Genomic DNA, 22811 nt, shown 5'->3' on the forward strand with positions numbered 1-22811 from the left:
AGCAACACACAAAAAAAAAAACGGTTGGGAAGGATTTGCTCCTTTCATTCAAGACTGTTTAGGAGACTCTTCAAGCAAAACAGTATATTTAAAATTATAGTTTGGCCAAATGTGCCCATAGTAGATGAGTGAAGGTCTACATGAGTTTTTGTTTTGCTTTGTGTTTGTCAAATTATGAGACAGATCGACTCCGTCAATTTTCCACTAGTGTAAGAAGCAAGTGAGGGTTTTAACTACTTTTAACAGTGAAATAACTATCTTTTAAGGATAATTGTGTCTGACCAAAGTCAATGGCAAAAGTCCTAGTGATCTGATACAAGCTGTATCTGTTCACTCTGTAGTGTGTTGGTGACATAGGACTTTGCCATCGATTCTTTTCTTCATTCCTAACATCCCTAAAAGGCAGTGATTGCCATGAAGTAATTGCATGCAGAAAGCCTGCGGTTTTCAACCCTAACATGTGGAGATGTTTCTCATAAATGCACACATTTTACTGAAGGGTAGACTTCATACCAGACTAATAGTAAAAAATTTTAAATGACAGGAACATTATGGTGGGCAGGAATCGGCTGAGAAAGCATAACAAAAATAAGACCCAAGTTCATACTTTGCTATTAGATTTGTGGATTTAAATAATTAGTTATTTTTGCTATTTTGAAAAGACTAAGCAAATGCAAATACATTCCTTTTTTCCAGAATATTTAAAATATTTTTTACTTATCTTTTTTTGCTAGAAATAAAACATATGGAGCTTTAAAAATATGAGCTAAATTATGTTTACTTTTCATCAATTTATTTTAGAAGATTGGCTGTTTTCAAAAGCAATAATCACTTTACCTTTGTTACATTTAACTTGGCAGATTCAGTTGGCATAATTAAAATTAAATGTTATCAAAATATATTAACCTATTGAATTAAGTATTTTTTAAATCAGCTATTAATAAGGCTTTTAAACAGTTTGTATTGTTAACAATAAAAGCACACCAATTCACCCCATGCTTAGAAAAACTTCACAGAAAAATACACTTTTGCAAGAAGAGATGCAACAGAAGAGCAGGGATGGAGATACTAGTTTAAACATGATGCTCATTGTTGGAAATGTGAAAGATTGTGAGACGATTTTGCAAAAAATTAAATCATCAAAGACTGCATGGCAGAATTAGTGATCTCTTCACCGAAATATTAAATGGAGCATATGTCAGTAAATCTATAGCAGAGTCAGCACAAAGGAAAACTGCAGCAGACTGAAGGTGCAGATTAAAAGCTATTCACTACTTAAAATTACTAAAAATGAAATGTAATGCAAGGTGTCATTTAAAACATACTGATAAAAAATATCTCCATCCACCTTATTCCATGCATGTTAGACAAGTGTGAGACGCAGGTTCACTGAAAAGAAGAGAAGAATAGGCAGAGACACCCTTCATGCAGAAAGCATCAACTTTGAGTCTACAAACCTGTTCTTGTCAGGCTGGTTCCATCCAGCCTAAAACCAGCTTTATCTGCTGCTGCAACCAGTGCTTGTGCAAAACTGCCGCTGGTAAAGATCGAGTCATCTGAGGAGCTACCTACACTAGATCTATGACTAGAAAAGTTACGGTCCTCATCAGACGCAGAACCCCATCCATTTACCATTGAACCTAAAAACAAATGTAGGGGTCTAGTGAGTTGTGCACATTTGATATTTTTTGATCATCTAAAGCTTAAAGACCCACTTAATACGTCCTTTCTCAACAGAAACCCCAAAATTCATTTGACAGAACTTGTTACAAAAGAGCAGTATAAGATCCACTTAATACGTTCTTTCACAACAGGAAACCCAAAGTTTATCTGATGGAGCTTGGTATAAAAAAGCACTGTCAAAGATAAGTGGGATCTAACTCATAACCTGCTCAGTGCTGCTTTGATCCTGTAAACAAAATGATACATATTCTCTACAAATGTGAATGCTCCATAATAAATTCTTTTGAAAGTTAATAGATTTTACCTGTGATTGAAATGAACGTGTTTGGTTTTTTACTTATTATAAATCAGTATCTAGTTTGATATTTGCAAAATGAAGTCTTAATTTAAGACAGCACAAGTGTAAGTCTCAGTAAGTATGGCTGAACTCAGACATGGGCTTCAAGAGCTATCCTGAACAAGACTGGCATTATGGCATTTTCTGAATCGAAACTTTGAAATATAAGCAATCTTAATGGCCTGAAGAAAGCTGACCTAAAGTAGTTCATTCCAGTGGATTAAAGTTACTTTTTTAAAAGGTTGAAAATAATTAACATTCAAGAGCACAGCAAACATATACTATACTCAGTTTTAATGCTGAGTCAGTCACTAAGCTAATGCTGGCCTCATGGTACCTTCTAGCTATAGATTACCACCGCTGCAAGAGAGGGAAATGATAACAACATTACAAAAATGCAGTCAGAAACCCAGATACTAGAAAAAGCTGAAGAAAGAAATAGAGAAATCTTGACATAACTAAAAAGCACGTAAAAAGCAAAATAGTGAAGGAAGAATTCATCTTATTTACACTTCATTTATATTTTCTTTTATTTTTTCCAATGCATGAAGCATCGATCAGCTACCCGACGTGGCAGTACAATATATTTTCAAAGGCTATTGCTCAGTTCAGATTTTTTTTAAAGTACTGAAATTCTGTTTCTTTTGTGGCTTCAGATGGAGCTGATGATGTTCTGTACTTCTAAAAATCATGGGTAAGTGTCACCGGGTAATCCTGTACTGTGCAGTGGAGCAGGAGGCAAAGGAGGCTTAGCTAGCACCAAGCTTTGCTCCAGGAACAGGGAAGCCATGCTAATTAGTTACCAGGTCCCGCTGAGATACAGAGCTACCAGACTGCTCTTGGGACCTGAGCTGCTGCATGGCATTGCATGGTGCTGCGTAGACACAGCATATTGTTCTGAGATAGCACAGGCATCTAGAAAAACCTGAAATCTGCTTTTTAAAAAAAGTGGCATGCCTATGTTGAAATAAAAGCCCAGTGAACCCATGAGAATCTGCAGAGAACTGGTTTTCAAAGATATGAAGACACATGTGGAGAGATAAATCATGGTCCTGACTTTCCTGACTTCCCTATTCAGGTAGCACAGGTGAATTGCTGTACATGTACATAAAATATGTGGCAGTGTAAGTCATGTTCTTTAAAGACTTTTTTAAATGGCTGTCAAAGAAGGTATTGTGTTCAAAACTGTTAACTAGTAAATCAATAATGACCTGCTTATTAGTACCAAATTGATAGGCTAATTAACTAACAGTGGTGTCAAATATCAAAAATAACCTGCCAAAATAAGTCATGAGTACAACAAATGGATACGGGAATTTAGTCAGTAGCACGTTGCACCACAAAGTCTAAGAACAATGGATTATTTTGTGATGCTGCAGTAACCAAACCTTTTAATGTTAGCAAAGTGGCAGGCTATAATAACAAAAGTCCATGCACTCCTAAGGTACAAGAAGAGAAACTGAAGAGGTCTATGGAGGTCTGACAGGCAGAAAGGGTGTTAAGTGCAACAGAGTGACAGAGTTTGATTCTGCTTGCCAAGAGCACATATAAAATTGTTATTTTCCAAACAGACTCGACCTGATGCAGACAGATGTAAAGAAGCCTAGATAACAGCAAGGGAAGGCTAAAGCTGAATTTCCTCTGAGAAGACAGTTTCTGAACAATCAAAGTGCGATAGGACATCATAGAAAATGAAGAGCAAAAAGGCTTAGCAACAGTTATTGACGATGCATGAAAAGAGATACTAGAGATAAAACACTTCATGAAGATTTAAGAAGATGAAATGCTATAGCTGAGGACATTTTCAAACAATTGCTTATTGACATATTCTGCAAAACATGTAAGCACAAGTTGAAAGATAAAAACATGACTAGACCTACAGATATCAAAGGATGATACTCGGGTGCTGAAAATTTACCGTGTATCTTGTTCGTTTCAGGGCCTGAGGGTTTTGTACATGATACCTTCTATTTTCTTCATAGACACATATAGAAACATATACTGAACAGAGTGTGTATGGTTTTCAGTATCATAGGCACAAGACTATGGCTATTTTAAAGGAACTTAAGTTTGCATTTCCATTTGCTCACATTGCTCTGTCCATTTGCTAAGCACTCAGCTGTTACATATACTACACATAATTTGGATGGGATGCTTTCGGAGTATGTCTAGGAACAGTTGCTATTCTTCATCTGCTCTTCGAAGGGCTGGATTGAAGTTCATCCAGTCCAAAAAAAAAAAAAATTAAAAATCCACCTTTTAAGTATGAAGTATACTAAAAATCTGTGAAAGTCCATAATGATCTTTCTGGTGTGTGTGCATATATACCTATCATTCAACACTCCCATAGACATGCCAGGTTCGCTTAACAATAGCTAAATTTTGGTTATCAGTAGACTGCTGCTGTCAGACTGCCAATTTTTCAGGCTCACACTATAGGAAAGCCCTGTTCCTGATCTCCTCTGCATTCCCATGGACAGCATGCGTTAGGAAGGCTAGGAACAGTGCACTCTGCCCATGGGTCACGTCCCCTTTCCCTCTCCTCCAGCAGCTGTGTTAGGAGGGACTGCCTGTCAGCCTGGAAGCATAGCACAATTCTCACACGGATGTGAGCTTTATTGGGTGAGGACGTCAACACACTTGACAACTAAAGCAAACCATGACCCCACCTGGAGTACCACGTACAGTACTGGGGTCCCCAGCACAAGAGAGTCATGGACCTGTTGGAGTGGGCCCAGAGGAGGGCCCTGAAAATGATCACAGGACTGGAACACCTCTCCTGTGTGTGAAGAAAGGCTGAGAGAATTGGTGGTGTTCAACCTGGAGAAGGGAAGGCTCTGGGGAGACCTTATTGAAGCCTTTCAATATGTAAAGGGAGCTTATAAGAGATATGGAGAAAAACATTCACCAAGGCCTGTAGTGACAGGACAAGGGGCAACAGCTTTAAACTGAGAGTAGATTTAGATTGAATATAAGGAAAAAAAAAAAAAAAAGAGGGTGGTGAGACACTGGAACAGGTTTCCCAGAGAAGCTGTGGATGCCCCATCACTAAAAGCGTCCAAAGTGAGGTTGCACCAGGCTTTGAGCAACCTGATCTAGAGGAAGATGTTCCTGCCTGTGGCAAGGGGGTTGGACTAGATGTTCTTTAAAGGTCCCTTCTGACCCAAATCATTCTATGATTCTATGATATTCTGGTTGCTGGAAGCAGAGGCAAAACTCTTCATAACTGCGAAAGTCAGCAAGTCACCATGAGACACAGACAGCACCCACGGCTGTGACCAAGTAGCTAATGGTGGAATCTCTACATTATTTCCATGGGTTCCTGAGCTATTCAGTTTCCCTGCATAAACAACTTTTTCCCCACCGAAACTTGCAGCAGTAAAACCCTGGCTTGCTTTGCCTTCCAGGGGTATGGATATTGCCCAGAAGGCACAGGAGTGCTGGAGCCCAGCCTGGGCACCTCAGGCCACCACACAGCTGCGTTAACGTAGCAGACATGGTGACTGCTTGTTTAAAGGCATCCACTGGCCTCTTGTTTTCCAAATCAGACGCACATTTGTTTCTCTCTGAATAAAGGCAGAATAAGAGATGCTGACGTCCCTTTCAGATCAGCTGTGCATTTTGAAATGGAATGAAACAGGCTTTTAGTGTCTCCTTTACATGCAGCTCACTACGTGTTTTCCAAGAGCACATTTGAGTTTTTACGCTTTCTGGCAACTGTAAATTTTACTCTTGCTGACAGCAGCAGTAAATGCTTTATGCAGAGCAAAATCAACTCTGTGAAAAGTTGAACTCTCTCTTCTTGCTCTGTAAAATATCTCTTGGTGCTAATGCGAGCAGAAACCTTCTTTGCTCTCGGGGAAAGGTGAGGGGAATAGAGCTGCTAGCTTCTTGTAGACCGCATGCTACTGCTTTTAGTGGCATTTTGCAGGCAATAAAAATGCTATTTTTCTTTGTAACGTGTACTCTTCCTTTACTTTAGAAAAAAAACCAACCTAGTGCACTTGTGAAGTAAAAGCTGCCCACATCAAAACTAACACTTTTGAAAATTCTATTAGATACTCTCCTGTACACACCGAACTCTACAGGCATGCTTAAAGGTAACAAATAATGTCACTGGGACTTGTATGGGTGCGCTTATGTGCTGTCCTTCACAAGACCATTAAGCGCATGCTAATATTAAGCCCCTGCTCTTCTGCAGGTTTTTGATGGAACAGGGTTAGACTGCTTAGGTCTGTGAAGTACGGATGAAGTCCTTGGGGACTGATGCTGCTTCAGCTGGTAGATTCGGTTACAGAATTCCTTTAGCCTTTGTACAGGAGAAAGACATTATCCTCTTTTGGATATATCTGACTACTGTCATGATTACAAAGAAAGAATGTCCAGATTTTGGTGGAAGTGATGGAATAAAACAGGCAATAGTCATTGTACCATTAAAATAAGGAAAGAATAATAGAAGGGGCTGAGTGCAGAATACAAATATGATCACGCTTCAAAAATTAGACCTGGTGTCATACTTTACATTATACTTCGCCATAAATGCCCAAATACTTACATGTGTACACCTGAAATAAACACTTCAGTTTTAAAGTTTTTATTTTGGGACAAGAAACACTAAACAAAAGGAGGTAAAAATCTTATGTACATATTTGGCACTTCACAGGTCCAACCATAATTAATGGCCTTCATAAACATTTAACGAAAAATGAATTTATGTCACTTAGCCTAATTTATTTGTGCTTCCATTTTCAATCTTTCTAGATTTTTTGGTTTCCATATTGCTGAAAGGCATAAAAATTTCTCAAATTTATTCAAGCGTTAGAAAAGAAATGCACACAGAACATTAAGTAGTTGCTCAAATGTTGCTGAGCAGTAAAATACTATGATAAAGTGGCATCTTGCTGTGTCTCTATTACTTCTTCAGCACTAAAATTAATTTATGATCAGTCATCAATTCATTTACATGTCGTTTTATGCTAAATCCATCCTTGCTGATGAATGCATATCCCTAGATCCATTAAGCTAGAGTAAAGTCTATGCTTTACAATATGACCCTGCTAATTGTTGCATTACCATTTTTATGAGATACAAAAAGTAGTAGTTTCCTATTTTCTGAGCACATATTTAATCCATGAAACACATTCTTCCTATTAAATGCAATCTGTCTAACTGCTTATAAAATAGAATCTTTTGCAATAGGTATCCCTAAGCAAATCAATATAAGTATTGAACTCTGCCATGGTAAAATATGGCTTGTGAAAATGATTTTGTGTAATTTTCAAGAATTATTCTATTTGCGCTCAGACACAATGAATGAACAACTTTTACCATACAGACAGTCATCAGTGATTCTTTTAATCAAGACCAAAACATGCCAAATAAGGGATTTTCTTCATTGCTGAGCTATACAACCTATGGAGATCTTTATAATTTCAGATCTATATAATTCTATTGAAAAAAAAAATTGTTATCCATTTGCAGTGGTACTGTTTACAAGACTATCTCTCTGCTTATATCAGTTTGTATCAGTTAGGTAGAAAAGGGATTGTTCTAATTTCCATGCTAGTTAATGGATGTATCTCTCCCCTCAGTCAAAATGCACGAGGGCTGAAGATACAACAGCTTTCACTACTAGCTTCACTGCTGGTGCTCAGGGGAGAGAAGATAAGGAGGAGGCAAAGAAAACCCCCAAACCATAATACTTTGATCTGACGAAAGCTAGTGGTGTTCTTAGTGATTTCAGTGAGAAGCAAATTAATTTCTTATACAGTCATTGTATGCAATTAATTAAGTCTATTGAAGTAGAATAATATAACAGACTCTTTGTGACCATTCATCCCATAACTCTGCACAGCTATTCATTATAAAGGCAAACATTAAACATAAGTAAAAGAAAAAAACGTATTTCAATGTGTCTCTGAAAGCAAAAATAACCCTAAATAATTGTGAATTAAAAGTCAAGTGAGCAGAAGTTTTACAGCTGCTTTTCAGGTTTTTTTGTTCTTTAAATCAGAATCAGTAACTCAGTATGGTAACAAACCATGCAGGGAACGAAGCAAAACTTTGGCTTTAATTTCATATTCCATCCCACAAACGTCCAAATCTAAGCCTCCCTCCTTCAGTTTTCTTTGCAATATCTGGAAAATGTTAGGAGACAGTTACTGTGCGCTCCTCCTTTATTTTCACTTTATTATACATGTCAACATCATGTCTCTGCCACCTGCAAAGAGAAAAGCTTAATAGCACAGATTAAATCCTTGTCTGAATCTTCAGTTTAGCTGTAACTAAAACTCAAGGGTCTGGAAGACAACCTGACTTTTAAACAGTTTCAAGGAGCAACACTGTGGTTTCAGAGGTATTTAGCAGTTTGAGCTCGGCTCACACAGCATCAGTGTTTCCCCTCAGAGAATCCCACATTTGGCAGTGGATGAAAACCTCGCTCTCGGCTCGGCCATGAGGAACAAAGTACTGTTTCACTCCGAGAGTGGGTATCCGAGTCATTGCTGAGGCATGCTACCAGCACAGGGTGAGGAAACTCGCCCTGCTCGCCGTACAGCAACGCTGTCTGGAGGAGTCTGGACCGGGGCATGTCAATTTAGATTTCTCACAAACACTGAATTCGCAGGGCACGCTTCAAAATGAACAGAAGTATTGCTTCATCTGGGTCAGTTGTTCTCATTTGCCTCCCTTTTTTTATATAATGTTTAAAGAATTGAAAACGTGGTATGTAAAATCCTAGGAAAATGCTGGTTTAAGTCACCAAAAGCCCTGTGAAATTAAATAGCTTATGTATTCTCAGGGCAAGAAAGAACAATGTCGTTGTTCTACAGTATTCTAAAAAGCAATCAAATTAAAGGATGAGAAAGAGCTTAGGAACAATGAATGCAACTTGTTATATACCCTCCTTAACACCAATAAATACAGCCTGGAAGAGTTAACACAAATAGATAAACAAAAATTAAAATTCTCTTTTGAAACAATTCACTCAAGTATAACAAGCAATTTCCTTCCATTCCTAGAAAAAATAAGCCCTCAGAAAATCAAGGTTTTACCTATATAGTAATTGAGGAAAAAAGAAGTAGTTTTGTTATTTGGAGAGTTTGCCATTTTACAGATTATTTAGACTAACACTCTGCCTGTATTTTTGTAAGGCTATAGTTCTGTAACTGTTTTAAGATAATCTAAGTGTTGGCTATAAACTAGAGGGGCAGCCTGTCATTTTGCTTCCCTTCCAGCTGCGCATTCCCTTCCTGCAGTGCTGGCAAACACCTTGCCATGCAATGAACCAGATCATGGAACAGATCCAGCTAGTAATTAAACAATAAAAAGCAAAAGAAAAACCTTAATTTTCAGCTGGATGAGGCCACATCAAGATCGTGGTGGAAATGAGCGGGAGTGCACTTAGATCACCTTAAGTACACTCCCAGTCTACGTTACCAGGTTCTGCACAATTTCATAGAATCAGAATAGTTTGGGTTGGAAGGGACCTTTAAAGGCCATCTAGTCCAACCCCCCTGCAGTGAGCAGGGACATCTTCAACTAGATCAGGCTGCTCAGAGCCCCGTCCAGCCTGACCTGGAATGTTTCCAGGGATGGGGCATCTACCACCTCTCTGGGTAACCTGTGCCAGGGTTTCACCAACCTCATTGTGAAATTTTTTTTCCTTATATCTAGTCAAAATCTTCCCTCTTCTAGTTTAAAACCATTACTCCTTGTCTTATCGCAACAGGCCCTGCTAAAATGTCTGTCCCCATATTTCTTATAGGACCCCTGGAAGGCTGCAATAAGGTCTCCCCAGAGCCTTCTCTCCTCCAGGCTCAACAACCCCAACTCTCTCAGCCTGTCCTCATGGGAGAGGTGCTCCATTTCTTCAAAAAAATACACCAAGAAGTTTTTAACACTCCAATAATTAAACGTTTAACACTCCAATAATTAAACAAGATTCATAACTATTAGAACAAGCTTGAATGTTATTCATAAAAGGATAAATTATAGTAAGCACAGAAGTCTACAAATTAGAGCAGAAATGCATCTATTTCTTACTTTGCACTAGGTAGGGTGGTCCAATATACTAGGTGAAAATGCAAATGTAAAAAGCATTCATTTTCTGATTTACAGATATATCAACATTGACATATTAATACATACCAAATGGAAAATATATAGCCACCTGATTTTTTTTTATATTTCTGTATTACCAGTGCAAAATCCTTACTGCATTCCAAATGGAGCCATTAGTGAGATACGCAAAAACATTCAGAATTATAGCCTAAAGAAGATTACACTAGAAATTCAAGCGAAGTGAGTTAACGTACTCATGCACTAATAAGTTAACCTTCTCAATTCGGGGATTTAAAGTTTAACTCTATGGCCTTCAGTTGGATCTGGATTTCAAATCGCAGCAGCAGAGATACAATTCTTAAATCTTAATTAGATTGGTAAGCAGTCTGGCCCTAGGGTGAAGGAGAACCTGGAAAGTAGGATTAAGCTACACACTATTTAATTCAACAAGGGAAAAGGAAGAAAATTATAGGTATTGACGCTCCATCACTGTCATATTCCTGCAGTGTTTTCAGAATAGCAGGGTTTAGGTAAGGGTGCAAAACCCTTGGAATTTCAAAGGTCCAGAACAATGAGATGAAATTCAGCAGTGCTATGGCAGTAAGTTGTACTGGGCAAGTCTCCCTTACATTACAACTAAAAATCAGCATTCTTGCGCAGAGATCAAAGGCTGAAGAAGCTCCCGCTAGCTTTTATGAACTATGGACACTATATATATTTGGGTCTCCAATAAAGCTGTACATTATGGATACAGTATAGTATATAGAGGGAACCTAAAGGGAAATATGCCGATGCCTATGAAAAAGTTCATTATGTCCATATAAAATCTGTATTTTTCAAAAAATGCCATTCACTGCCTACATTTCATCAACAGCAATTTTATTCATTCAGATTCTGTGCATTAGTTTAGCATGCCTTTCTAGGTTCTCTTTGATGATCCCTGTTGTAACTTTCCAAAGTTGCAACGGGCTAGAAGCAGTGAAGGAAGTAGGATCAGAATAATTAAATGTCTTCACCAAAAAGGAACAATTACTACATTCAGCAATACAAAGTAGGTTCAAAATACACATTTTCCTACATAATTGTTGTATTTACTCTACAAATAAATGTTGTTCTGATCTAACTACATTTATTCTGAAGTCTTTTAACTTCCCTGTGTTCATCTGTAAAAGCATTTATCCAGCAAAACATTTAAAAGCGCTTTAAGATAATATTTTTATTCTGTTCCTGATTTATGAAATATATATTCCCAAGCTGAGGTCTTCCCCCTCCTTTTTATGTAGCTGGCTTGCTTCTCCAGTAGAGTGAACTTTTCATGAAAGCTAGGATATAATTGAGTTTTCTTTCAAGTCTTGAAAGCTTTTTAAAATTCATGAATTTTCTTATCATTTTGCAGCAAAGTATTTTCAAATCCTTTTTTAACTTTAGTGTTTAATATTAACACATTTTACATGTTACAGAAATAGAGTTGAATAAATTTTCACTTAGAAAGTGTTTGATTGATGATATATTTTACTGTTAGGAACAAGTTGTTGTCACTGTTAACTGTGTTTGGTTACCTGTCACAGAGCTGTCTAGATTGTCCATACTGGAGCCTGGAGTATGTTCTAGACCTCTTAGCGGCCTACTGATTTCTACAGTTTCTTCTTCAATATCATCCTCATCATCATCATCATCTGGAACATCTGTTTCCAAATCTGAAATAAGGTTTCCAGATACATATCCTAGGGGTGGAACTGGAGCCTGAGGAGGTTGTGTATTGCTTTGGATGTGCCTACACAAACAAACAGGAAAACATCATCAGAATGGATGAGACTTTGTACCCCATGGTCAACAGAAGATAAGCCTTTCAATAAGTCTGGAAGTAGATTTACAAAAAGTGCTTGTTAGGTCAAACTCAAGAAAAGTCAGTTCAGTTATTCACCATACCTTCTAATACCAGAGAACCTGTGCACTTTCCAGTCTTAAATATACTTCCCTTCCTGTAAGATGGGGAAGGTCAAGACTGTCCTTTTACAGATGAGGAACCGTGTACACAGGGGCTACATAAATCAGGTAGGAAGTCCATGGAAAAGCACAATTCTGAATCCCAACCTAGCATACAAATGTCTCACACAATATTCCACCTTGCAAATCACATGTTGAGCCAAAATTAAATTTCACTCCTTCTTCTTAAACAGTGCCCTTACATAGAACTCACTCTGAAGAGGAAGAAATGACTGGTAGGACAGAAGAAATTTTCAAGTCCAGTAAACCCATTATCAGCGAGGACTTTTTATTTTGCTTTATTCCAAGTAGTTTAATTGATTTAATTGCAGTAGTATTAGGGCAGGCATGTGTGAAATTATTGCATGCAGCAATCACAATTAAAGAAAGAAAAACAAAGGTAAAAAACAACCACAGGATAGCTAAATGGCCAAATGCAAGCAGGGAACTTGAAGTTTCATTTGCGTGGTCTCTGAGAGGCTGGAGGGGAAAAGAACCAACCATCAGCTTTCAATGCAGCATTCTCTACAGCACTACAGGTACACAGTAAGCTGTGCCAGGAGACCCAGGCGTGACTGGCCTTGGCATAAGAGCATGTACCATGTTTGAAATTGCTAAGCTTGGCATGTGGGAATCCTTGGGTGGCTGTTCATGAGGTGCCGTGACCTGATTCGCATCGGCAGCGCTCTGGATTGGATCCAGGATTCTGCTGGTCTCTTGCTTGGACATCAGCATAACAGAAAAAATTACAACTGTCACTTGTTTGGTTTCCTAGCTGTAATATATTTTCAAGGAAAACTTTGTGCTGTGTTATTGCCTACACTTGATAAGTGCAGTAATTTTCTTTATTCAAACAGCTTTTTCCTTTTCATAACATAAATCTACCAGATCTGAGAATGTCACAGTAAATGTTCTGTACCACTGGAACCTCTCTCCACCTTGGTATAGGTTTTAAATTATTGCTTATTCTGAAGCTTATTTGCAGAGCAAATGCTTCCCTTCTGATACACAACCCCCTTCTGATTAGCAGTTCTTGAATACTTTTCCGTCTGGACACCAGGTTCTTAGCTATGCAACGTTCAAAATACTGCCCTAAAGGACACTATCATCTAACTGAGGCTCAATAAACACTGTGATTAGCTCCCAATCAAGCAAAACACTCAAGTACAAGCTTAATGTTAAGCATGTGATAGAACAATTGAAGTCAATTTCTCATGTACTTGTAGTTAAGCATATACTGAAGTGAGTTGCTGGATCAAGGCCATAATGATTATGTACTTTTCCAGTAATATCTAATGTGCTCTCTCTTAAATTTCTAGTTGTCTGGTCTCTATATTTCTCTTCTATTACTCCTGCAGTAACCTATCTGACAGATCTCATCTTGTTGTTTTGTTTCTCCCACCTCTAAACTCGACAGGTTAACTTTGTGAAAAGAAAACTAAGAACGCTTCCTTCCCACTTAAGACAATGGAGGATTTTCCACTGACTTTGAACAGCATTTGCTGAACAGCATGATATGTATCCAGCATGATATTATCAAAGCATTAAACAATTCCATGTAACAACTACTGTAAAAATAATCTGTGTTTGCAACCCTCAATATTTACCCCAATACCTGCTATAAGGTTCTAATATGAAAATACAGTTTATCATCTCCTCTATATTTTTCTTCAGTGTTTCATGCTCAATTACTGTGACCTTACACAAGAGCAACATTAAAATCTATATATTCCTAAACAGATTATGAAAGTTCCCAATCAATTTTCATTTCTCCAAAAAGGGAGCAAGACCTTTCCTGTCAGCTGCAAGAGGCTTTGCTACAGAGTCCTACTACGTTATCTGCTCCCAGACTGGCACCCATGGTTTGTAGGGCACAGAAAAGGTAACAGCTGCAAAATGCAGCAACGATTGACTGTACAGGCAGGGTATGCATCTGTGTGCTGGCTCAGAAGTCAGCTACCTTCAATAGGCCAGGTCTAGCTGCTGCCTGGGATTTGGGTCTGTCCCACAGGCAGGCTGGGGTCCGTGCTTGGCAGCGCGGCTCTGCAGAGGGAGTGCAGATTGCAGACAAGCCTCGGGGCTTTGACCGTGTCCAGGGAAAACAGCTGGCTTTGATTTGGCACCGCCTGCCTACCTGCCTGATCTATTTACGGTAGCTCAAGCTGAATAACTTTGTGGCTTCATTTACCAGCGAAGAAAGGCTGCTCCTCCGCTGGCAGTACGCCATTCAGTAACGAGCTCTGCTCCTCTCCTCCGAGATTCACGGGCTTTGTCTGGGTAGAAAAGTTGTAAAAGGACAACTGCTGCTTAGGGAACATCCAGAAAGCAACTGACCTTCACCGTATCCCCAGCCTGCTGCAGTTGACAAGTTCTTTTTCGGTCCCTGAAGAGATTGCTTCTGTTTGTTTTGCAGGGGAAATGTTACTGTGGTATTTGCTTGCTCTTCCTTTAAATAGGCATAAAGCACTCTAAAACGCTATATCCATTCTGTAAATTCTAACAACTTCCTTCCTGATATTTCTGGGTTTTTCCCTGTGAATCGGAAATTTTCGTGGTATTTCAAACTACAGGCAGAGATGCAAATGCTTCATTCTCATGTGACACAGGGTAAAAGCTGCTACATTGCTATTTCAGGTGACTAGCGTTTTTAATTAGGAATTTAGAACCACAATATCTTGAAAATCCTAAAATATTTCTATCTTTTGCTAGCTTGAAAAGAGAGTATTTTGAGCTGTATAAAAGTTGTCAGCAGGTGGGTGTTAATTACTTAGTTGAATATATGTAAAACTGCAGAGGAATATTATTTTTACTCGTTTTTCGCCAAGATTTAACATATGACCAAGCATTGCAGTTTATAAAGCACCCACTAAAGTTTAAGGCCTTCACAGTGTAGATACAGTTTTGCTATTTCTTCTTCCATTTTACTGCTTTGGAAACATTACTGAAATGTTGTTGAACACAGTCAATATTTATGTCATCAAGGAATAAATTGTTATTATGTTCTTATTTCCCACACCGCAGGTGCCCCCTTCAAACATTTACCATGTCTGCTTTGCTATATCAAACTGGTAAGCCCTAGTTAATTCATCAAGGTGGGCTTGAAGCATTGGCTGCATCTCCTCTCGTGGAGAAGGTGTGAGGGTTGCAGTTGACTGTTGCCCAAAGGAGATCGCAGGTGACGAAGCTACTCCTCGGACAGGAGGTGTAGGAACACGGTCATCGTCTTCTTCAAGCTCATCCTCCATGCCCTGATGTAGGTAGGTCTGAACTGGCAAAGGCGGACACCAACCATCACTGTCGTATCTAAAATAAAAAACAAGTAAACTTAGTATACATCAAATCTCATCTCTGACGTGCAGCAGGGGGTACACAGGATTTCTACTATGGTTTGAACCCTCACACGCAGTGTGAGCTTTAGCATTTGTTGAAAATAGGTTCATAATTGCTTAATTTGTCCTTACTGAGTCTGTTTAAGTTATCCCACAACTGCTAAGCAACTTGAACAAGATGTGCAACATAAAAATTACCAATCCATTATCTCATTTGTTAATGGTGATTAGATAATGTTACGCCACAATCAACAACAAAAATGAACTAACTCACTTCCTGAATCATTAACCTAGGAGAATGCATGAAGATTGATCTAGACATGCATCCTCGTGTCGGCTGGAGTAGAGGTTTTTTTTTTCCCTAGTAGCTTAGGGTATAGTGCTGTGTTTTGGATTTAGTATGAGAATAATGGTGATAACATGCTGATGTTTTCAGTTGTTGCTAAGTAGTTCTAGTGCTTGTACTAAATCAAGGTTCAGCTCCCCATGCTCTGCAAGCAGTGATGTGCACAAGAAGCTGGGAGGGGACACAGCCAGGACAGCTGACCCGGGCTGGCCAAAGGGATATCCCATACCATATGACATCATGCTCAGCATATAAAGCTGGGGAGAGAAGGAAGGAGGGACATTCAGAGTGATGGCATCTGTCTTCCCAAGAAACCATTACGTGTGATGGAGCCCTGCTTCCCTGGAGGTGGCTGAACTCCTGCCTGCCTGTGGGGAGTGGTGAATGGATTCCTTGTTTTGCTTTGCTTGCATGCATGGCTTTTGCTTTACCTGTTAAACTGTCTTTATCTCAGCCTATGAGTTTTCTCACTTTTTCCCTTCTGATTCTCTCCTCCATCCCACCGCGGGGGGAGCGAGCGAGTGGCTCTGTGTGGTGCTTAGTTGCCAGCTGGGGTTAAACCCAGACAACATGAAAATAGCAGCATCCTTAAAAGGCAGAGCGAGCTTTACGTAGCTGCACTTATGCACTTCCTTACTGCCATCCTCCCCTTTATTTGTCTATAAATTTACTATTTGTTTTTATTTCGTAGCTTAAATAAAAACCTACACTTTCCACATAAATTCTGGTCTTACTACGCTGCATATAGGTATCTGCTGTGATGTGTAATACATTCATGTCACAGCAGCACTGACCCTAAGCATATGCTATGTCACAGCACCAGCTGATAATATACATTAGCACACGTGTTGACAGCTCTGCCGGTGCCCCACCTCCTAACCAATCTTTACTGGGACTTACCTAGACAGTGCTGAATTTCTGAACAATTTCAACACACCTGCCCAAAGTAAATGAAGAGATTAACAACTACCAATATTCTTCAATACTAAATTCTTCTCTTTTCACATGTAAGACATGTTCTGATAGGTTTTTGTGGTTCAATTTTTAGTCTTATATCAAAGGTGTAGGTGGTGATCAAGGCTAGAAACAGAAGCTTTATATTCTACTACCACTTCTTACGTAAGCTTTTCCAGCAACTGAATCCTTTTCTGTCTTTGTCCTCATCACAGACCTTTCAATTCAGCGTTGTATTACAGTATCATCCCAGGACACTGTCCCTTAGAGACACCAGCATCACCCAAGACACACAGGCCCTAGTGACTGTCATCATTCCCTCCGCATTATCTCCCCAGAGCAATTCCCTAATCTGAACACAACTTCAGTTGTGCACAGCTCTGCTGATGATCACACCACTCCAATCTCAACACTGCCTACCTTTCCTGTCTTCAAAGCATCCAGTCAGTCTGCAGTCTCTTGAGCATCTGCACACATTCCTTCTTAACTCCTAGCATACTCCAAAATACCTCAGGTTAGACAGCTCTTTTCAAAAGGCAACCAGACAACCAAAAACTCTCACTGCTCCTTCACTGTCAAACCATCTCACACTCTAAAAGCCATTCCTCAAGCATCATCTAAGCCACTTTCTCTTCTTTCCACCTTCAAGGACTGCTGACAAGGTACACCCCTTGTGTCTGCAATGCAGGCAGGCAATGCATTGTGTTATACAATTAATTTCTCAAACCAGTTTACAAATATTCCTTTAAGGCTCCTGATTTAGAAGGAAGGAATTACCGATTTCCCAGAGAAAAATGAATCACTGCCAATTTTCTCAAGTGAGAAGCTAGGTTACAAAATGGGTGGGAACACTGAGACAGAGAAGTTTCAAAACCTGTATTATGAAGAGAACATTTAATTTAAGCAAAACCCAAAGATTTCTAAAATTAACTAAACTACTTTTTCCTTATTCAGAAGTCTGTAGTCTGTATTTAAAAGCACAGATTCAGGATAGCTAAACCAACCTGACTTAATCATCCAAAAGTCTGTGCAAGACATGTCTTGTAATTAAGGCTGGTTATCACTTTAAATCTGTATCTCGCTATAACAGATACACAAACACACATTTGTGTACAGAAGTGCAAATAAATGCTGAATCTTAACACTTGGCATTTAGGAGCTTTTGAGTGAATTATCATTACCATTTTCATAGCACAGAGATTTAAGAAAATGTTACATTATAACATATTCAATTCCTTAGGAGACAATTAAGATATGACTAGCTCTAATTTGTCTTTCCGTGCAATATTCACTCATGACATTGCCACCCAAGGGTGAAGGGACCGTCCTAACTCATGCTGCTAAAAATATGCAGTGTAACAGCTCTGTCACTTACTTTTACTCTCTCAACCTCACGCTTTGGTATAATGGTTTCTTCTTTAAAAGGGACAGGGCAGAAAGGACTCCTCAGCGACTTTTCAGTAATGCATAAATGAGCTTTGGATATGCTCGCCTTTTGACCCGACTTGGTCCAAATCCCCAAATGTTCAGCTTGATAGTAAAAAGATTTCTTAGTAAAAAGATTCTGCACAAGTACCATATCTTTACCTAGATTTTCTTTGAAATGGAAAGGAGCCTAAGCCTGAAGTTCAGCACACTGAGATTCAAGATTTCAGGTACAAAACCCTTTCTCTTCATAATGTAAGAATGTCTGAAAAGCCACCAGTTCTAACCTGCATTTTACAAAAAATCTGCAAGAAAAACCTAGCAAACCTAACAGACTACATAGTAACTACACCTTGTATAAATGATACAGTTATTGAAAATTCTGGAACAACAGAGTGAATATCAATACCATTCACGTGCTTCTGGTTTTCTGAGTAAATACAACTTGGTGAAAATGCATGCAACCTTTTTCAAGTACTTCTTATTTAAATCAAAGCACCATAACTTCACGAGGGACCTCTGATTGTAATTTAATAATAACAAAGTCCCTAAATAAGTTCTTGTTGACAAACATGACTCTCTATGTTTCTAATAATTTTTATTCTCTTCTCAGCACTTTTATTCTATAGTACGCTTTTGCTATTAAAAATCGTGGTTCATTACCCTGATAGATTTTTTCCTTCAAAACAAAAAAATAGATGTGATTGATAGCTAAGGGGCACATGCTATAACAATTCTGTTTCATTACACAGATTGTTGCAACAAAGAAAGCTTCCCTCTCTACACCTTGCCAGAAAGGATTTTTTGATGTACCTTCTTTACTTCTTCTAAAACCATAAAATGACTATCAAATATATTGCTGTTCAGCAGCTAATATTCCATTTTAAGGTGAAATCAATGGTAAAAAACAAAAATAACCAATGATAACAACATGAAGACTGCCTTTACTGGGGCCGACTCAAGAGTATGTGTAATATTGGTGAAAAAATATAAGTAGATGATAATTGATAGGTAATAAGCATTTCCTTACTGTCAAGTTTCTTGGATAAAACCAAGCAAAAGCATCTTCTTTGAATGGGGCAGGAAAGGGAACATGCTTAATTAGGAGCTACTACAGGAAAAGAGAATCTTCAAAGACTCTGCATTATATACAAGAGAAAAACAAGGAAGACAACAAGGAACAAGCACAGAGTTTGTAGAAGACCACAAAAAAGGGGAAAGTTTCATGGGAAAGAGCTTGCTTGGGAAACAACAGTATAAACAGATTTACTGCATAGGTTAAATAGAAATTTAAAACATCCCAAAAGCTACCACGTTATATAAAAGGCTGCTTGGATTAACATGTTCACCTTTCCTTATGTTTGTTGCAGTTCATGGAAAAATAGAGGTGAATGTAAACCTCAGTTCTTCTGCGGAAAAGTCAGTAGAGAGAACTAAGAGTGTGGGTTTTTTTTCATCCTTTCCTACGAATAAGTTAGTCGACTTTTTTTTTCACTTGCTGCTATTGTGGATTTTCTTTTACCATTTATAAACGAATAGGCCACTAGTGTTAATTTCTAGTAAGCAAAATAAGTTGTCAAAATTGTTTTGTTTATTTGGGACACTCATGCCAATGAAGCTCACACTTGAATTCAAGAGTTATAGGAAGACATGCACAGAAAAATAAGTCTCTGTTTAGATGCCAGCTCCCTTATTTTATTGCTCTAAACATTCACCTTTCATATAACATTGTGAGAAATTTAATAAAGTGTTCATTTTTTTCTGAGTGGAAGTCCTTTTTTCAATTGTAATTCACAATATAATTACATCTGCATGTAATTAATTCTAAAATTAAAACACATTGAACTTGTCATACATAGTATACATCAAAGCAAATCAAGAAAAACAGGGCAGTTTAAAAAAATTGCTTGCTTTTTTTTTTTTTTACCCAGTATGTCGATATTAAAGGCAACATAAGGAATGCAGTCTATGATTCATTCCACTTTAACGTGTTGAAAACCACAGAAGCAAGATCAACCCCTGAATACAGAACAACCATTAGTATTAGATACATCCTCAGGAAGTTTGAGCATTGCAGATGCATTGGGTTCAGCAAAGTTGGTTGCAAATTACTGTAGCTCAAGTCTAATCTTCAATTTTTTGGTGTGTTTTTGTGTTTGGTAAAATGCACATTAGAAGGTCTTGTAACAACAACTATTAATGAGACATTACAAAAAGCACAGAAGGGTAATTCAAAAGATAACCAGAGGAAAAACTAAGTCTGAATTGTTGGGAACCTGGAAGCCTGGTGATTACCTTATCCTTAAATAACCAGTGTTGTCTTGGTGACCAACATCGTTCCTTCCAGCTCAATAACAGATACTTTATGCAACTGAGGAGTCAAGCCCTGTGTCACAAGGGATTTCTCTAGAAGATATTTTCATTTATATTTTATGCCATTTCATTGTCCTGAAAGAAAATCCAAGTTGTTTGCCTTCTATAGCATAATTATTTTAGTGAAATGGCTGCACATGTATTTTTAAGGATTTAAACTGATAAAGACAAATATATGGTGAAACCATCTTCAATTCATTTTAGCTTTTTATAAGAGAATACAGAACATAATTATTATATGCACTTTTTGCCTTGACTTTTAAACAACACTTACAATCAGCAAGGTTATTTGTTTTCCCTTATAATTGCTTTGAAATTTTAACTCTAATATAGCCTGAATGGACCTTCATTTTAAAAGGAACTTCACTGATTTATATAGTTAGTTATTATTCATTTTAAGAGTTCAAGGACTTGTAAACTCAAATATTAGTATTTAATTCTTTGAATTGTCATTATAAAAGTAGTGATGATCAATTCATGCTTACAAAAAAGGTAATGCTTGAAATATTTTTAGTCAGTAAAGCTACTACAGTGATTTTTAAAACATATGTTTCATCCTTAGGAAATATTGATTAATCCATGTTTTTAAACAGGCAGAAATTTGCCCCTGACAGAACAGTGATTCTCAAAGGCTCCAACAGAGCTGACCACAGAAAACTATTTTTCTATATATTCTGATTTTCCACCAGAGCTTGATAAACTGGTATTTCATATCATTTCACTTTTTTAAAAGCATTCCATAATTGTTCTTTGTGCAGGAAATGTCTCTTTCCTCTCATTTAGTGCTTTTTGTGTGATTTTGTGTCCTCAAAAACAAGTTTAAGCTATCCAAAAATAAGTGTCAGGTTCCAGAAACTCAAGAGTTGTTTAAATAATAAAAGAAGGCCTATAAATAGCATGCCTTCCTCAACTGTGAAATTTCTTCTAAAAGCCAATGAGAAGATTATTATCCACTGGTTGATCTTCTAAAATGAATCCAGTTTAGTGTGAAGGTTTTTGTTCTGTTGGCTCTAATATTTTTAAACATCAAAGCAGTAAAAAATATAAGGAGCCAGATCATGTCACCCTTACTCACTCTGAGTCTCATCATTTGCAAGCAGTCCCAACAGAATTCAATTAAGCTACCTGTGAAGTGAGATACCTCTCATCATGAGTAAGCAGAGAAGCCCTACATGACGATGAAGCAAGGTCACTTTTATTTCCATCTTCAGTCACTATCAAGAGGAGCTATTCAAACATTCCTCCTCCATAGCCTTGAATAAGTCTATAGGATAAGGCGCTCTCTCTTTTTTTTTGAAACAAAACAGAATAATATTGTCACTTAGCAAAACTAAAAAAAAAAAAAAAAAAAAAGCCTCATCTCTCCAAACCACAGATTTTTCTTCAAAACAAAAAGAAAAAAAATTACCCTGCTTCTTGCTGATCCACCCCATAGTGTTCCAGCTCTGTGCCTGGAAGCGGCTGCACAGGAGGCGGGGGGAGGGGAACACTGGCCCAGTTTGAACCATTATTTTTCTGGGGCTTGGCAGTATTTTTATTTTTCTTCTTTTTCCCTCCTTTGCCACCTGCAAATCCAAAAAGAAAAATAAAATGTTAGAGATATAATGTAGGGGAAAAAGCTAGCTATTTACATTTCTTTGAAAGAATTCCGATTCCAGATGGCATTCCCCAAAAAAGAAGATGTATTTATATCTCAGCAGAATCAGCATCAACGTGCTAATGCTGTTACAAGGTTATAAATAATAATAGAATTAAATGGAAAAATATTCTGAATAATTGTCAAAAATCACTTCTTTTTAAAAACCCATACATTTGCACCACAGTAGTACACAACCAAGGAAAGACATGTTTTGCTATATCAGAAACACATTTACTGATTTAGTCATGTCTACTTTATGACTTCTTGAATTCACTGTTAGATAAAAATATAATAGACCATAGCAAATTATTTCAAATGTCAGAATCCAATGTGCTTATAATACTGTTTTGCATAACCTCTCTCCGTGGAAAACACAGAGGTTAAGGACACAATCTAAACAAATTGTCATTAGACTCAGTATCTTTCAGCCGGAATGACTAGTGTTAAGTTGTCAAAACAAAAGGAAACAGGGTTTTGCTGATAGGAATTTACTAAGTTCCAGTTTTTTAAAACATCAGGTGGTCATCTGCAATGTTTTAGGACTGTCTGTTTCACAGGATTCAAATACCTTGTGCCACCACAGAGAAGAGGTTCTATTACTAATGTACAGCTCTAATGGAGGAGGCTAGTAGAAATGAGGCAAGCAATGCATTTTGCTTAAGCCCTCTTCTCTTCTCT

General features: G+C 37.9%; 1 protein-coding gene across 1 annotated transcript in view; it reads right to left on the bottom strand.

Moving 5' to 3' along the window:
* ROBO2 (roundabout guidance receptor 2) overlaps positions 1–22811 on the bottom strand; it is a gene marked incomplete at both ends in the record, with an annotated part of 481425 nt that overhangs the window by 21513 nt on the left and 437101 nt on the right. Inside the window, 4 exons of the mRNA XM_082008177.1 lie at positions 1458–1640; positions 11641–11855; positions 15110–15370; positions 21903–22059. Of these exons, the coding sequence (XP_081864303.1) occupies positions 1458–1640; positions 11641–11855; positions 15110–15370; positions 21903–22059 (816 nt within the window). The remainder of the gene's footprint in view (positions 1–1457; positions 1641–11640; positions 11856–15109; positions 15371–21902; positions 22060–22811) is intronic.

The sequence above is a fragment of the Phaethon aethereus genome, assembly GCF_964289735.1.
Source record: "Phaethon aethereus genome assembly, chromosome: 1".
Taxonomy (NCBI): Eukaryota; Metazoa; Chordata; class Aves; order Phaethontiformes; family Phaethontidae; genus Phaethon; species Phaethon aethereus.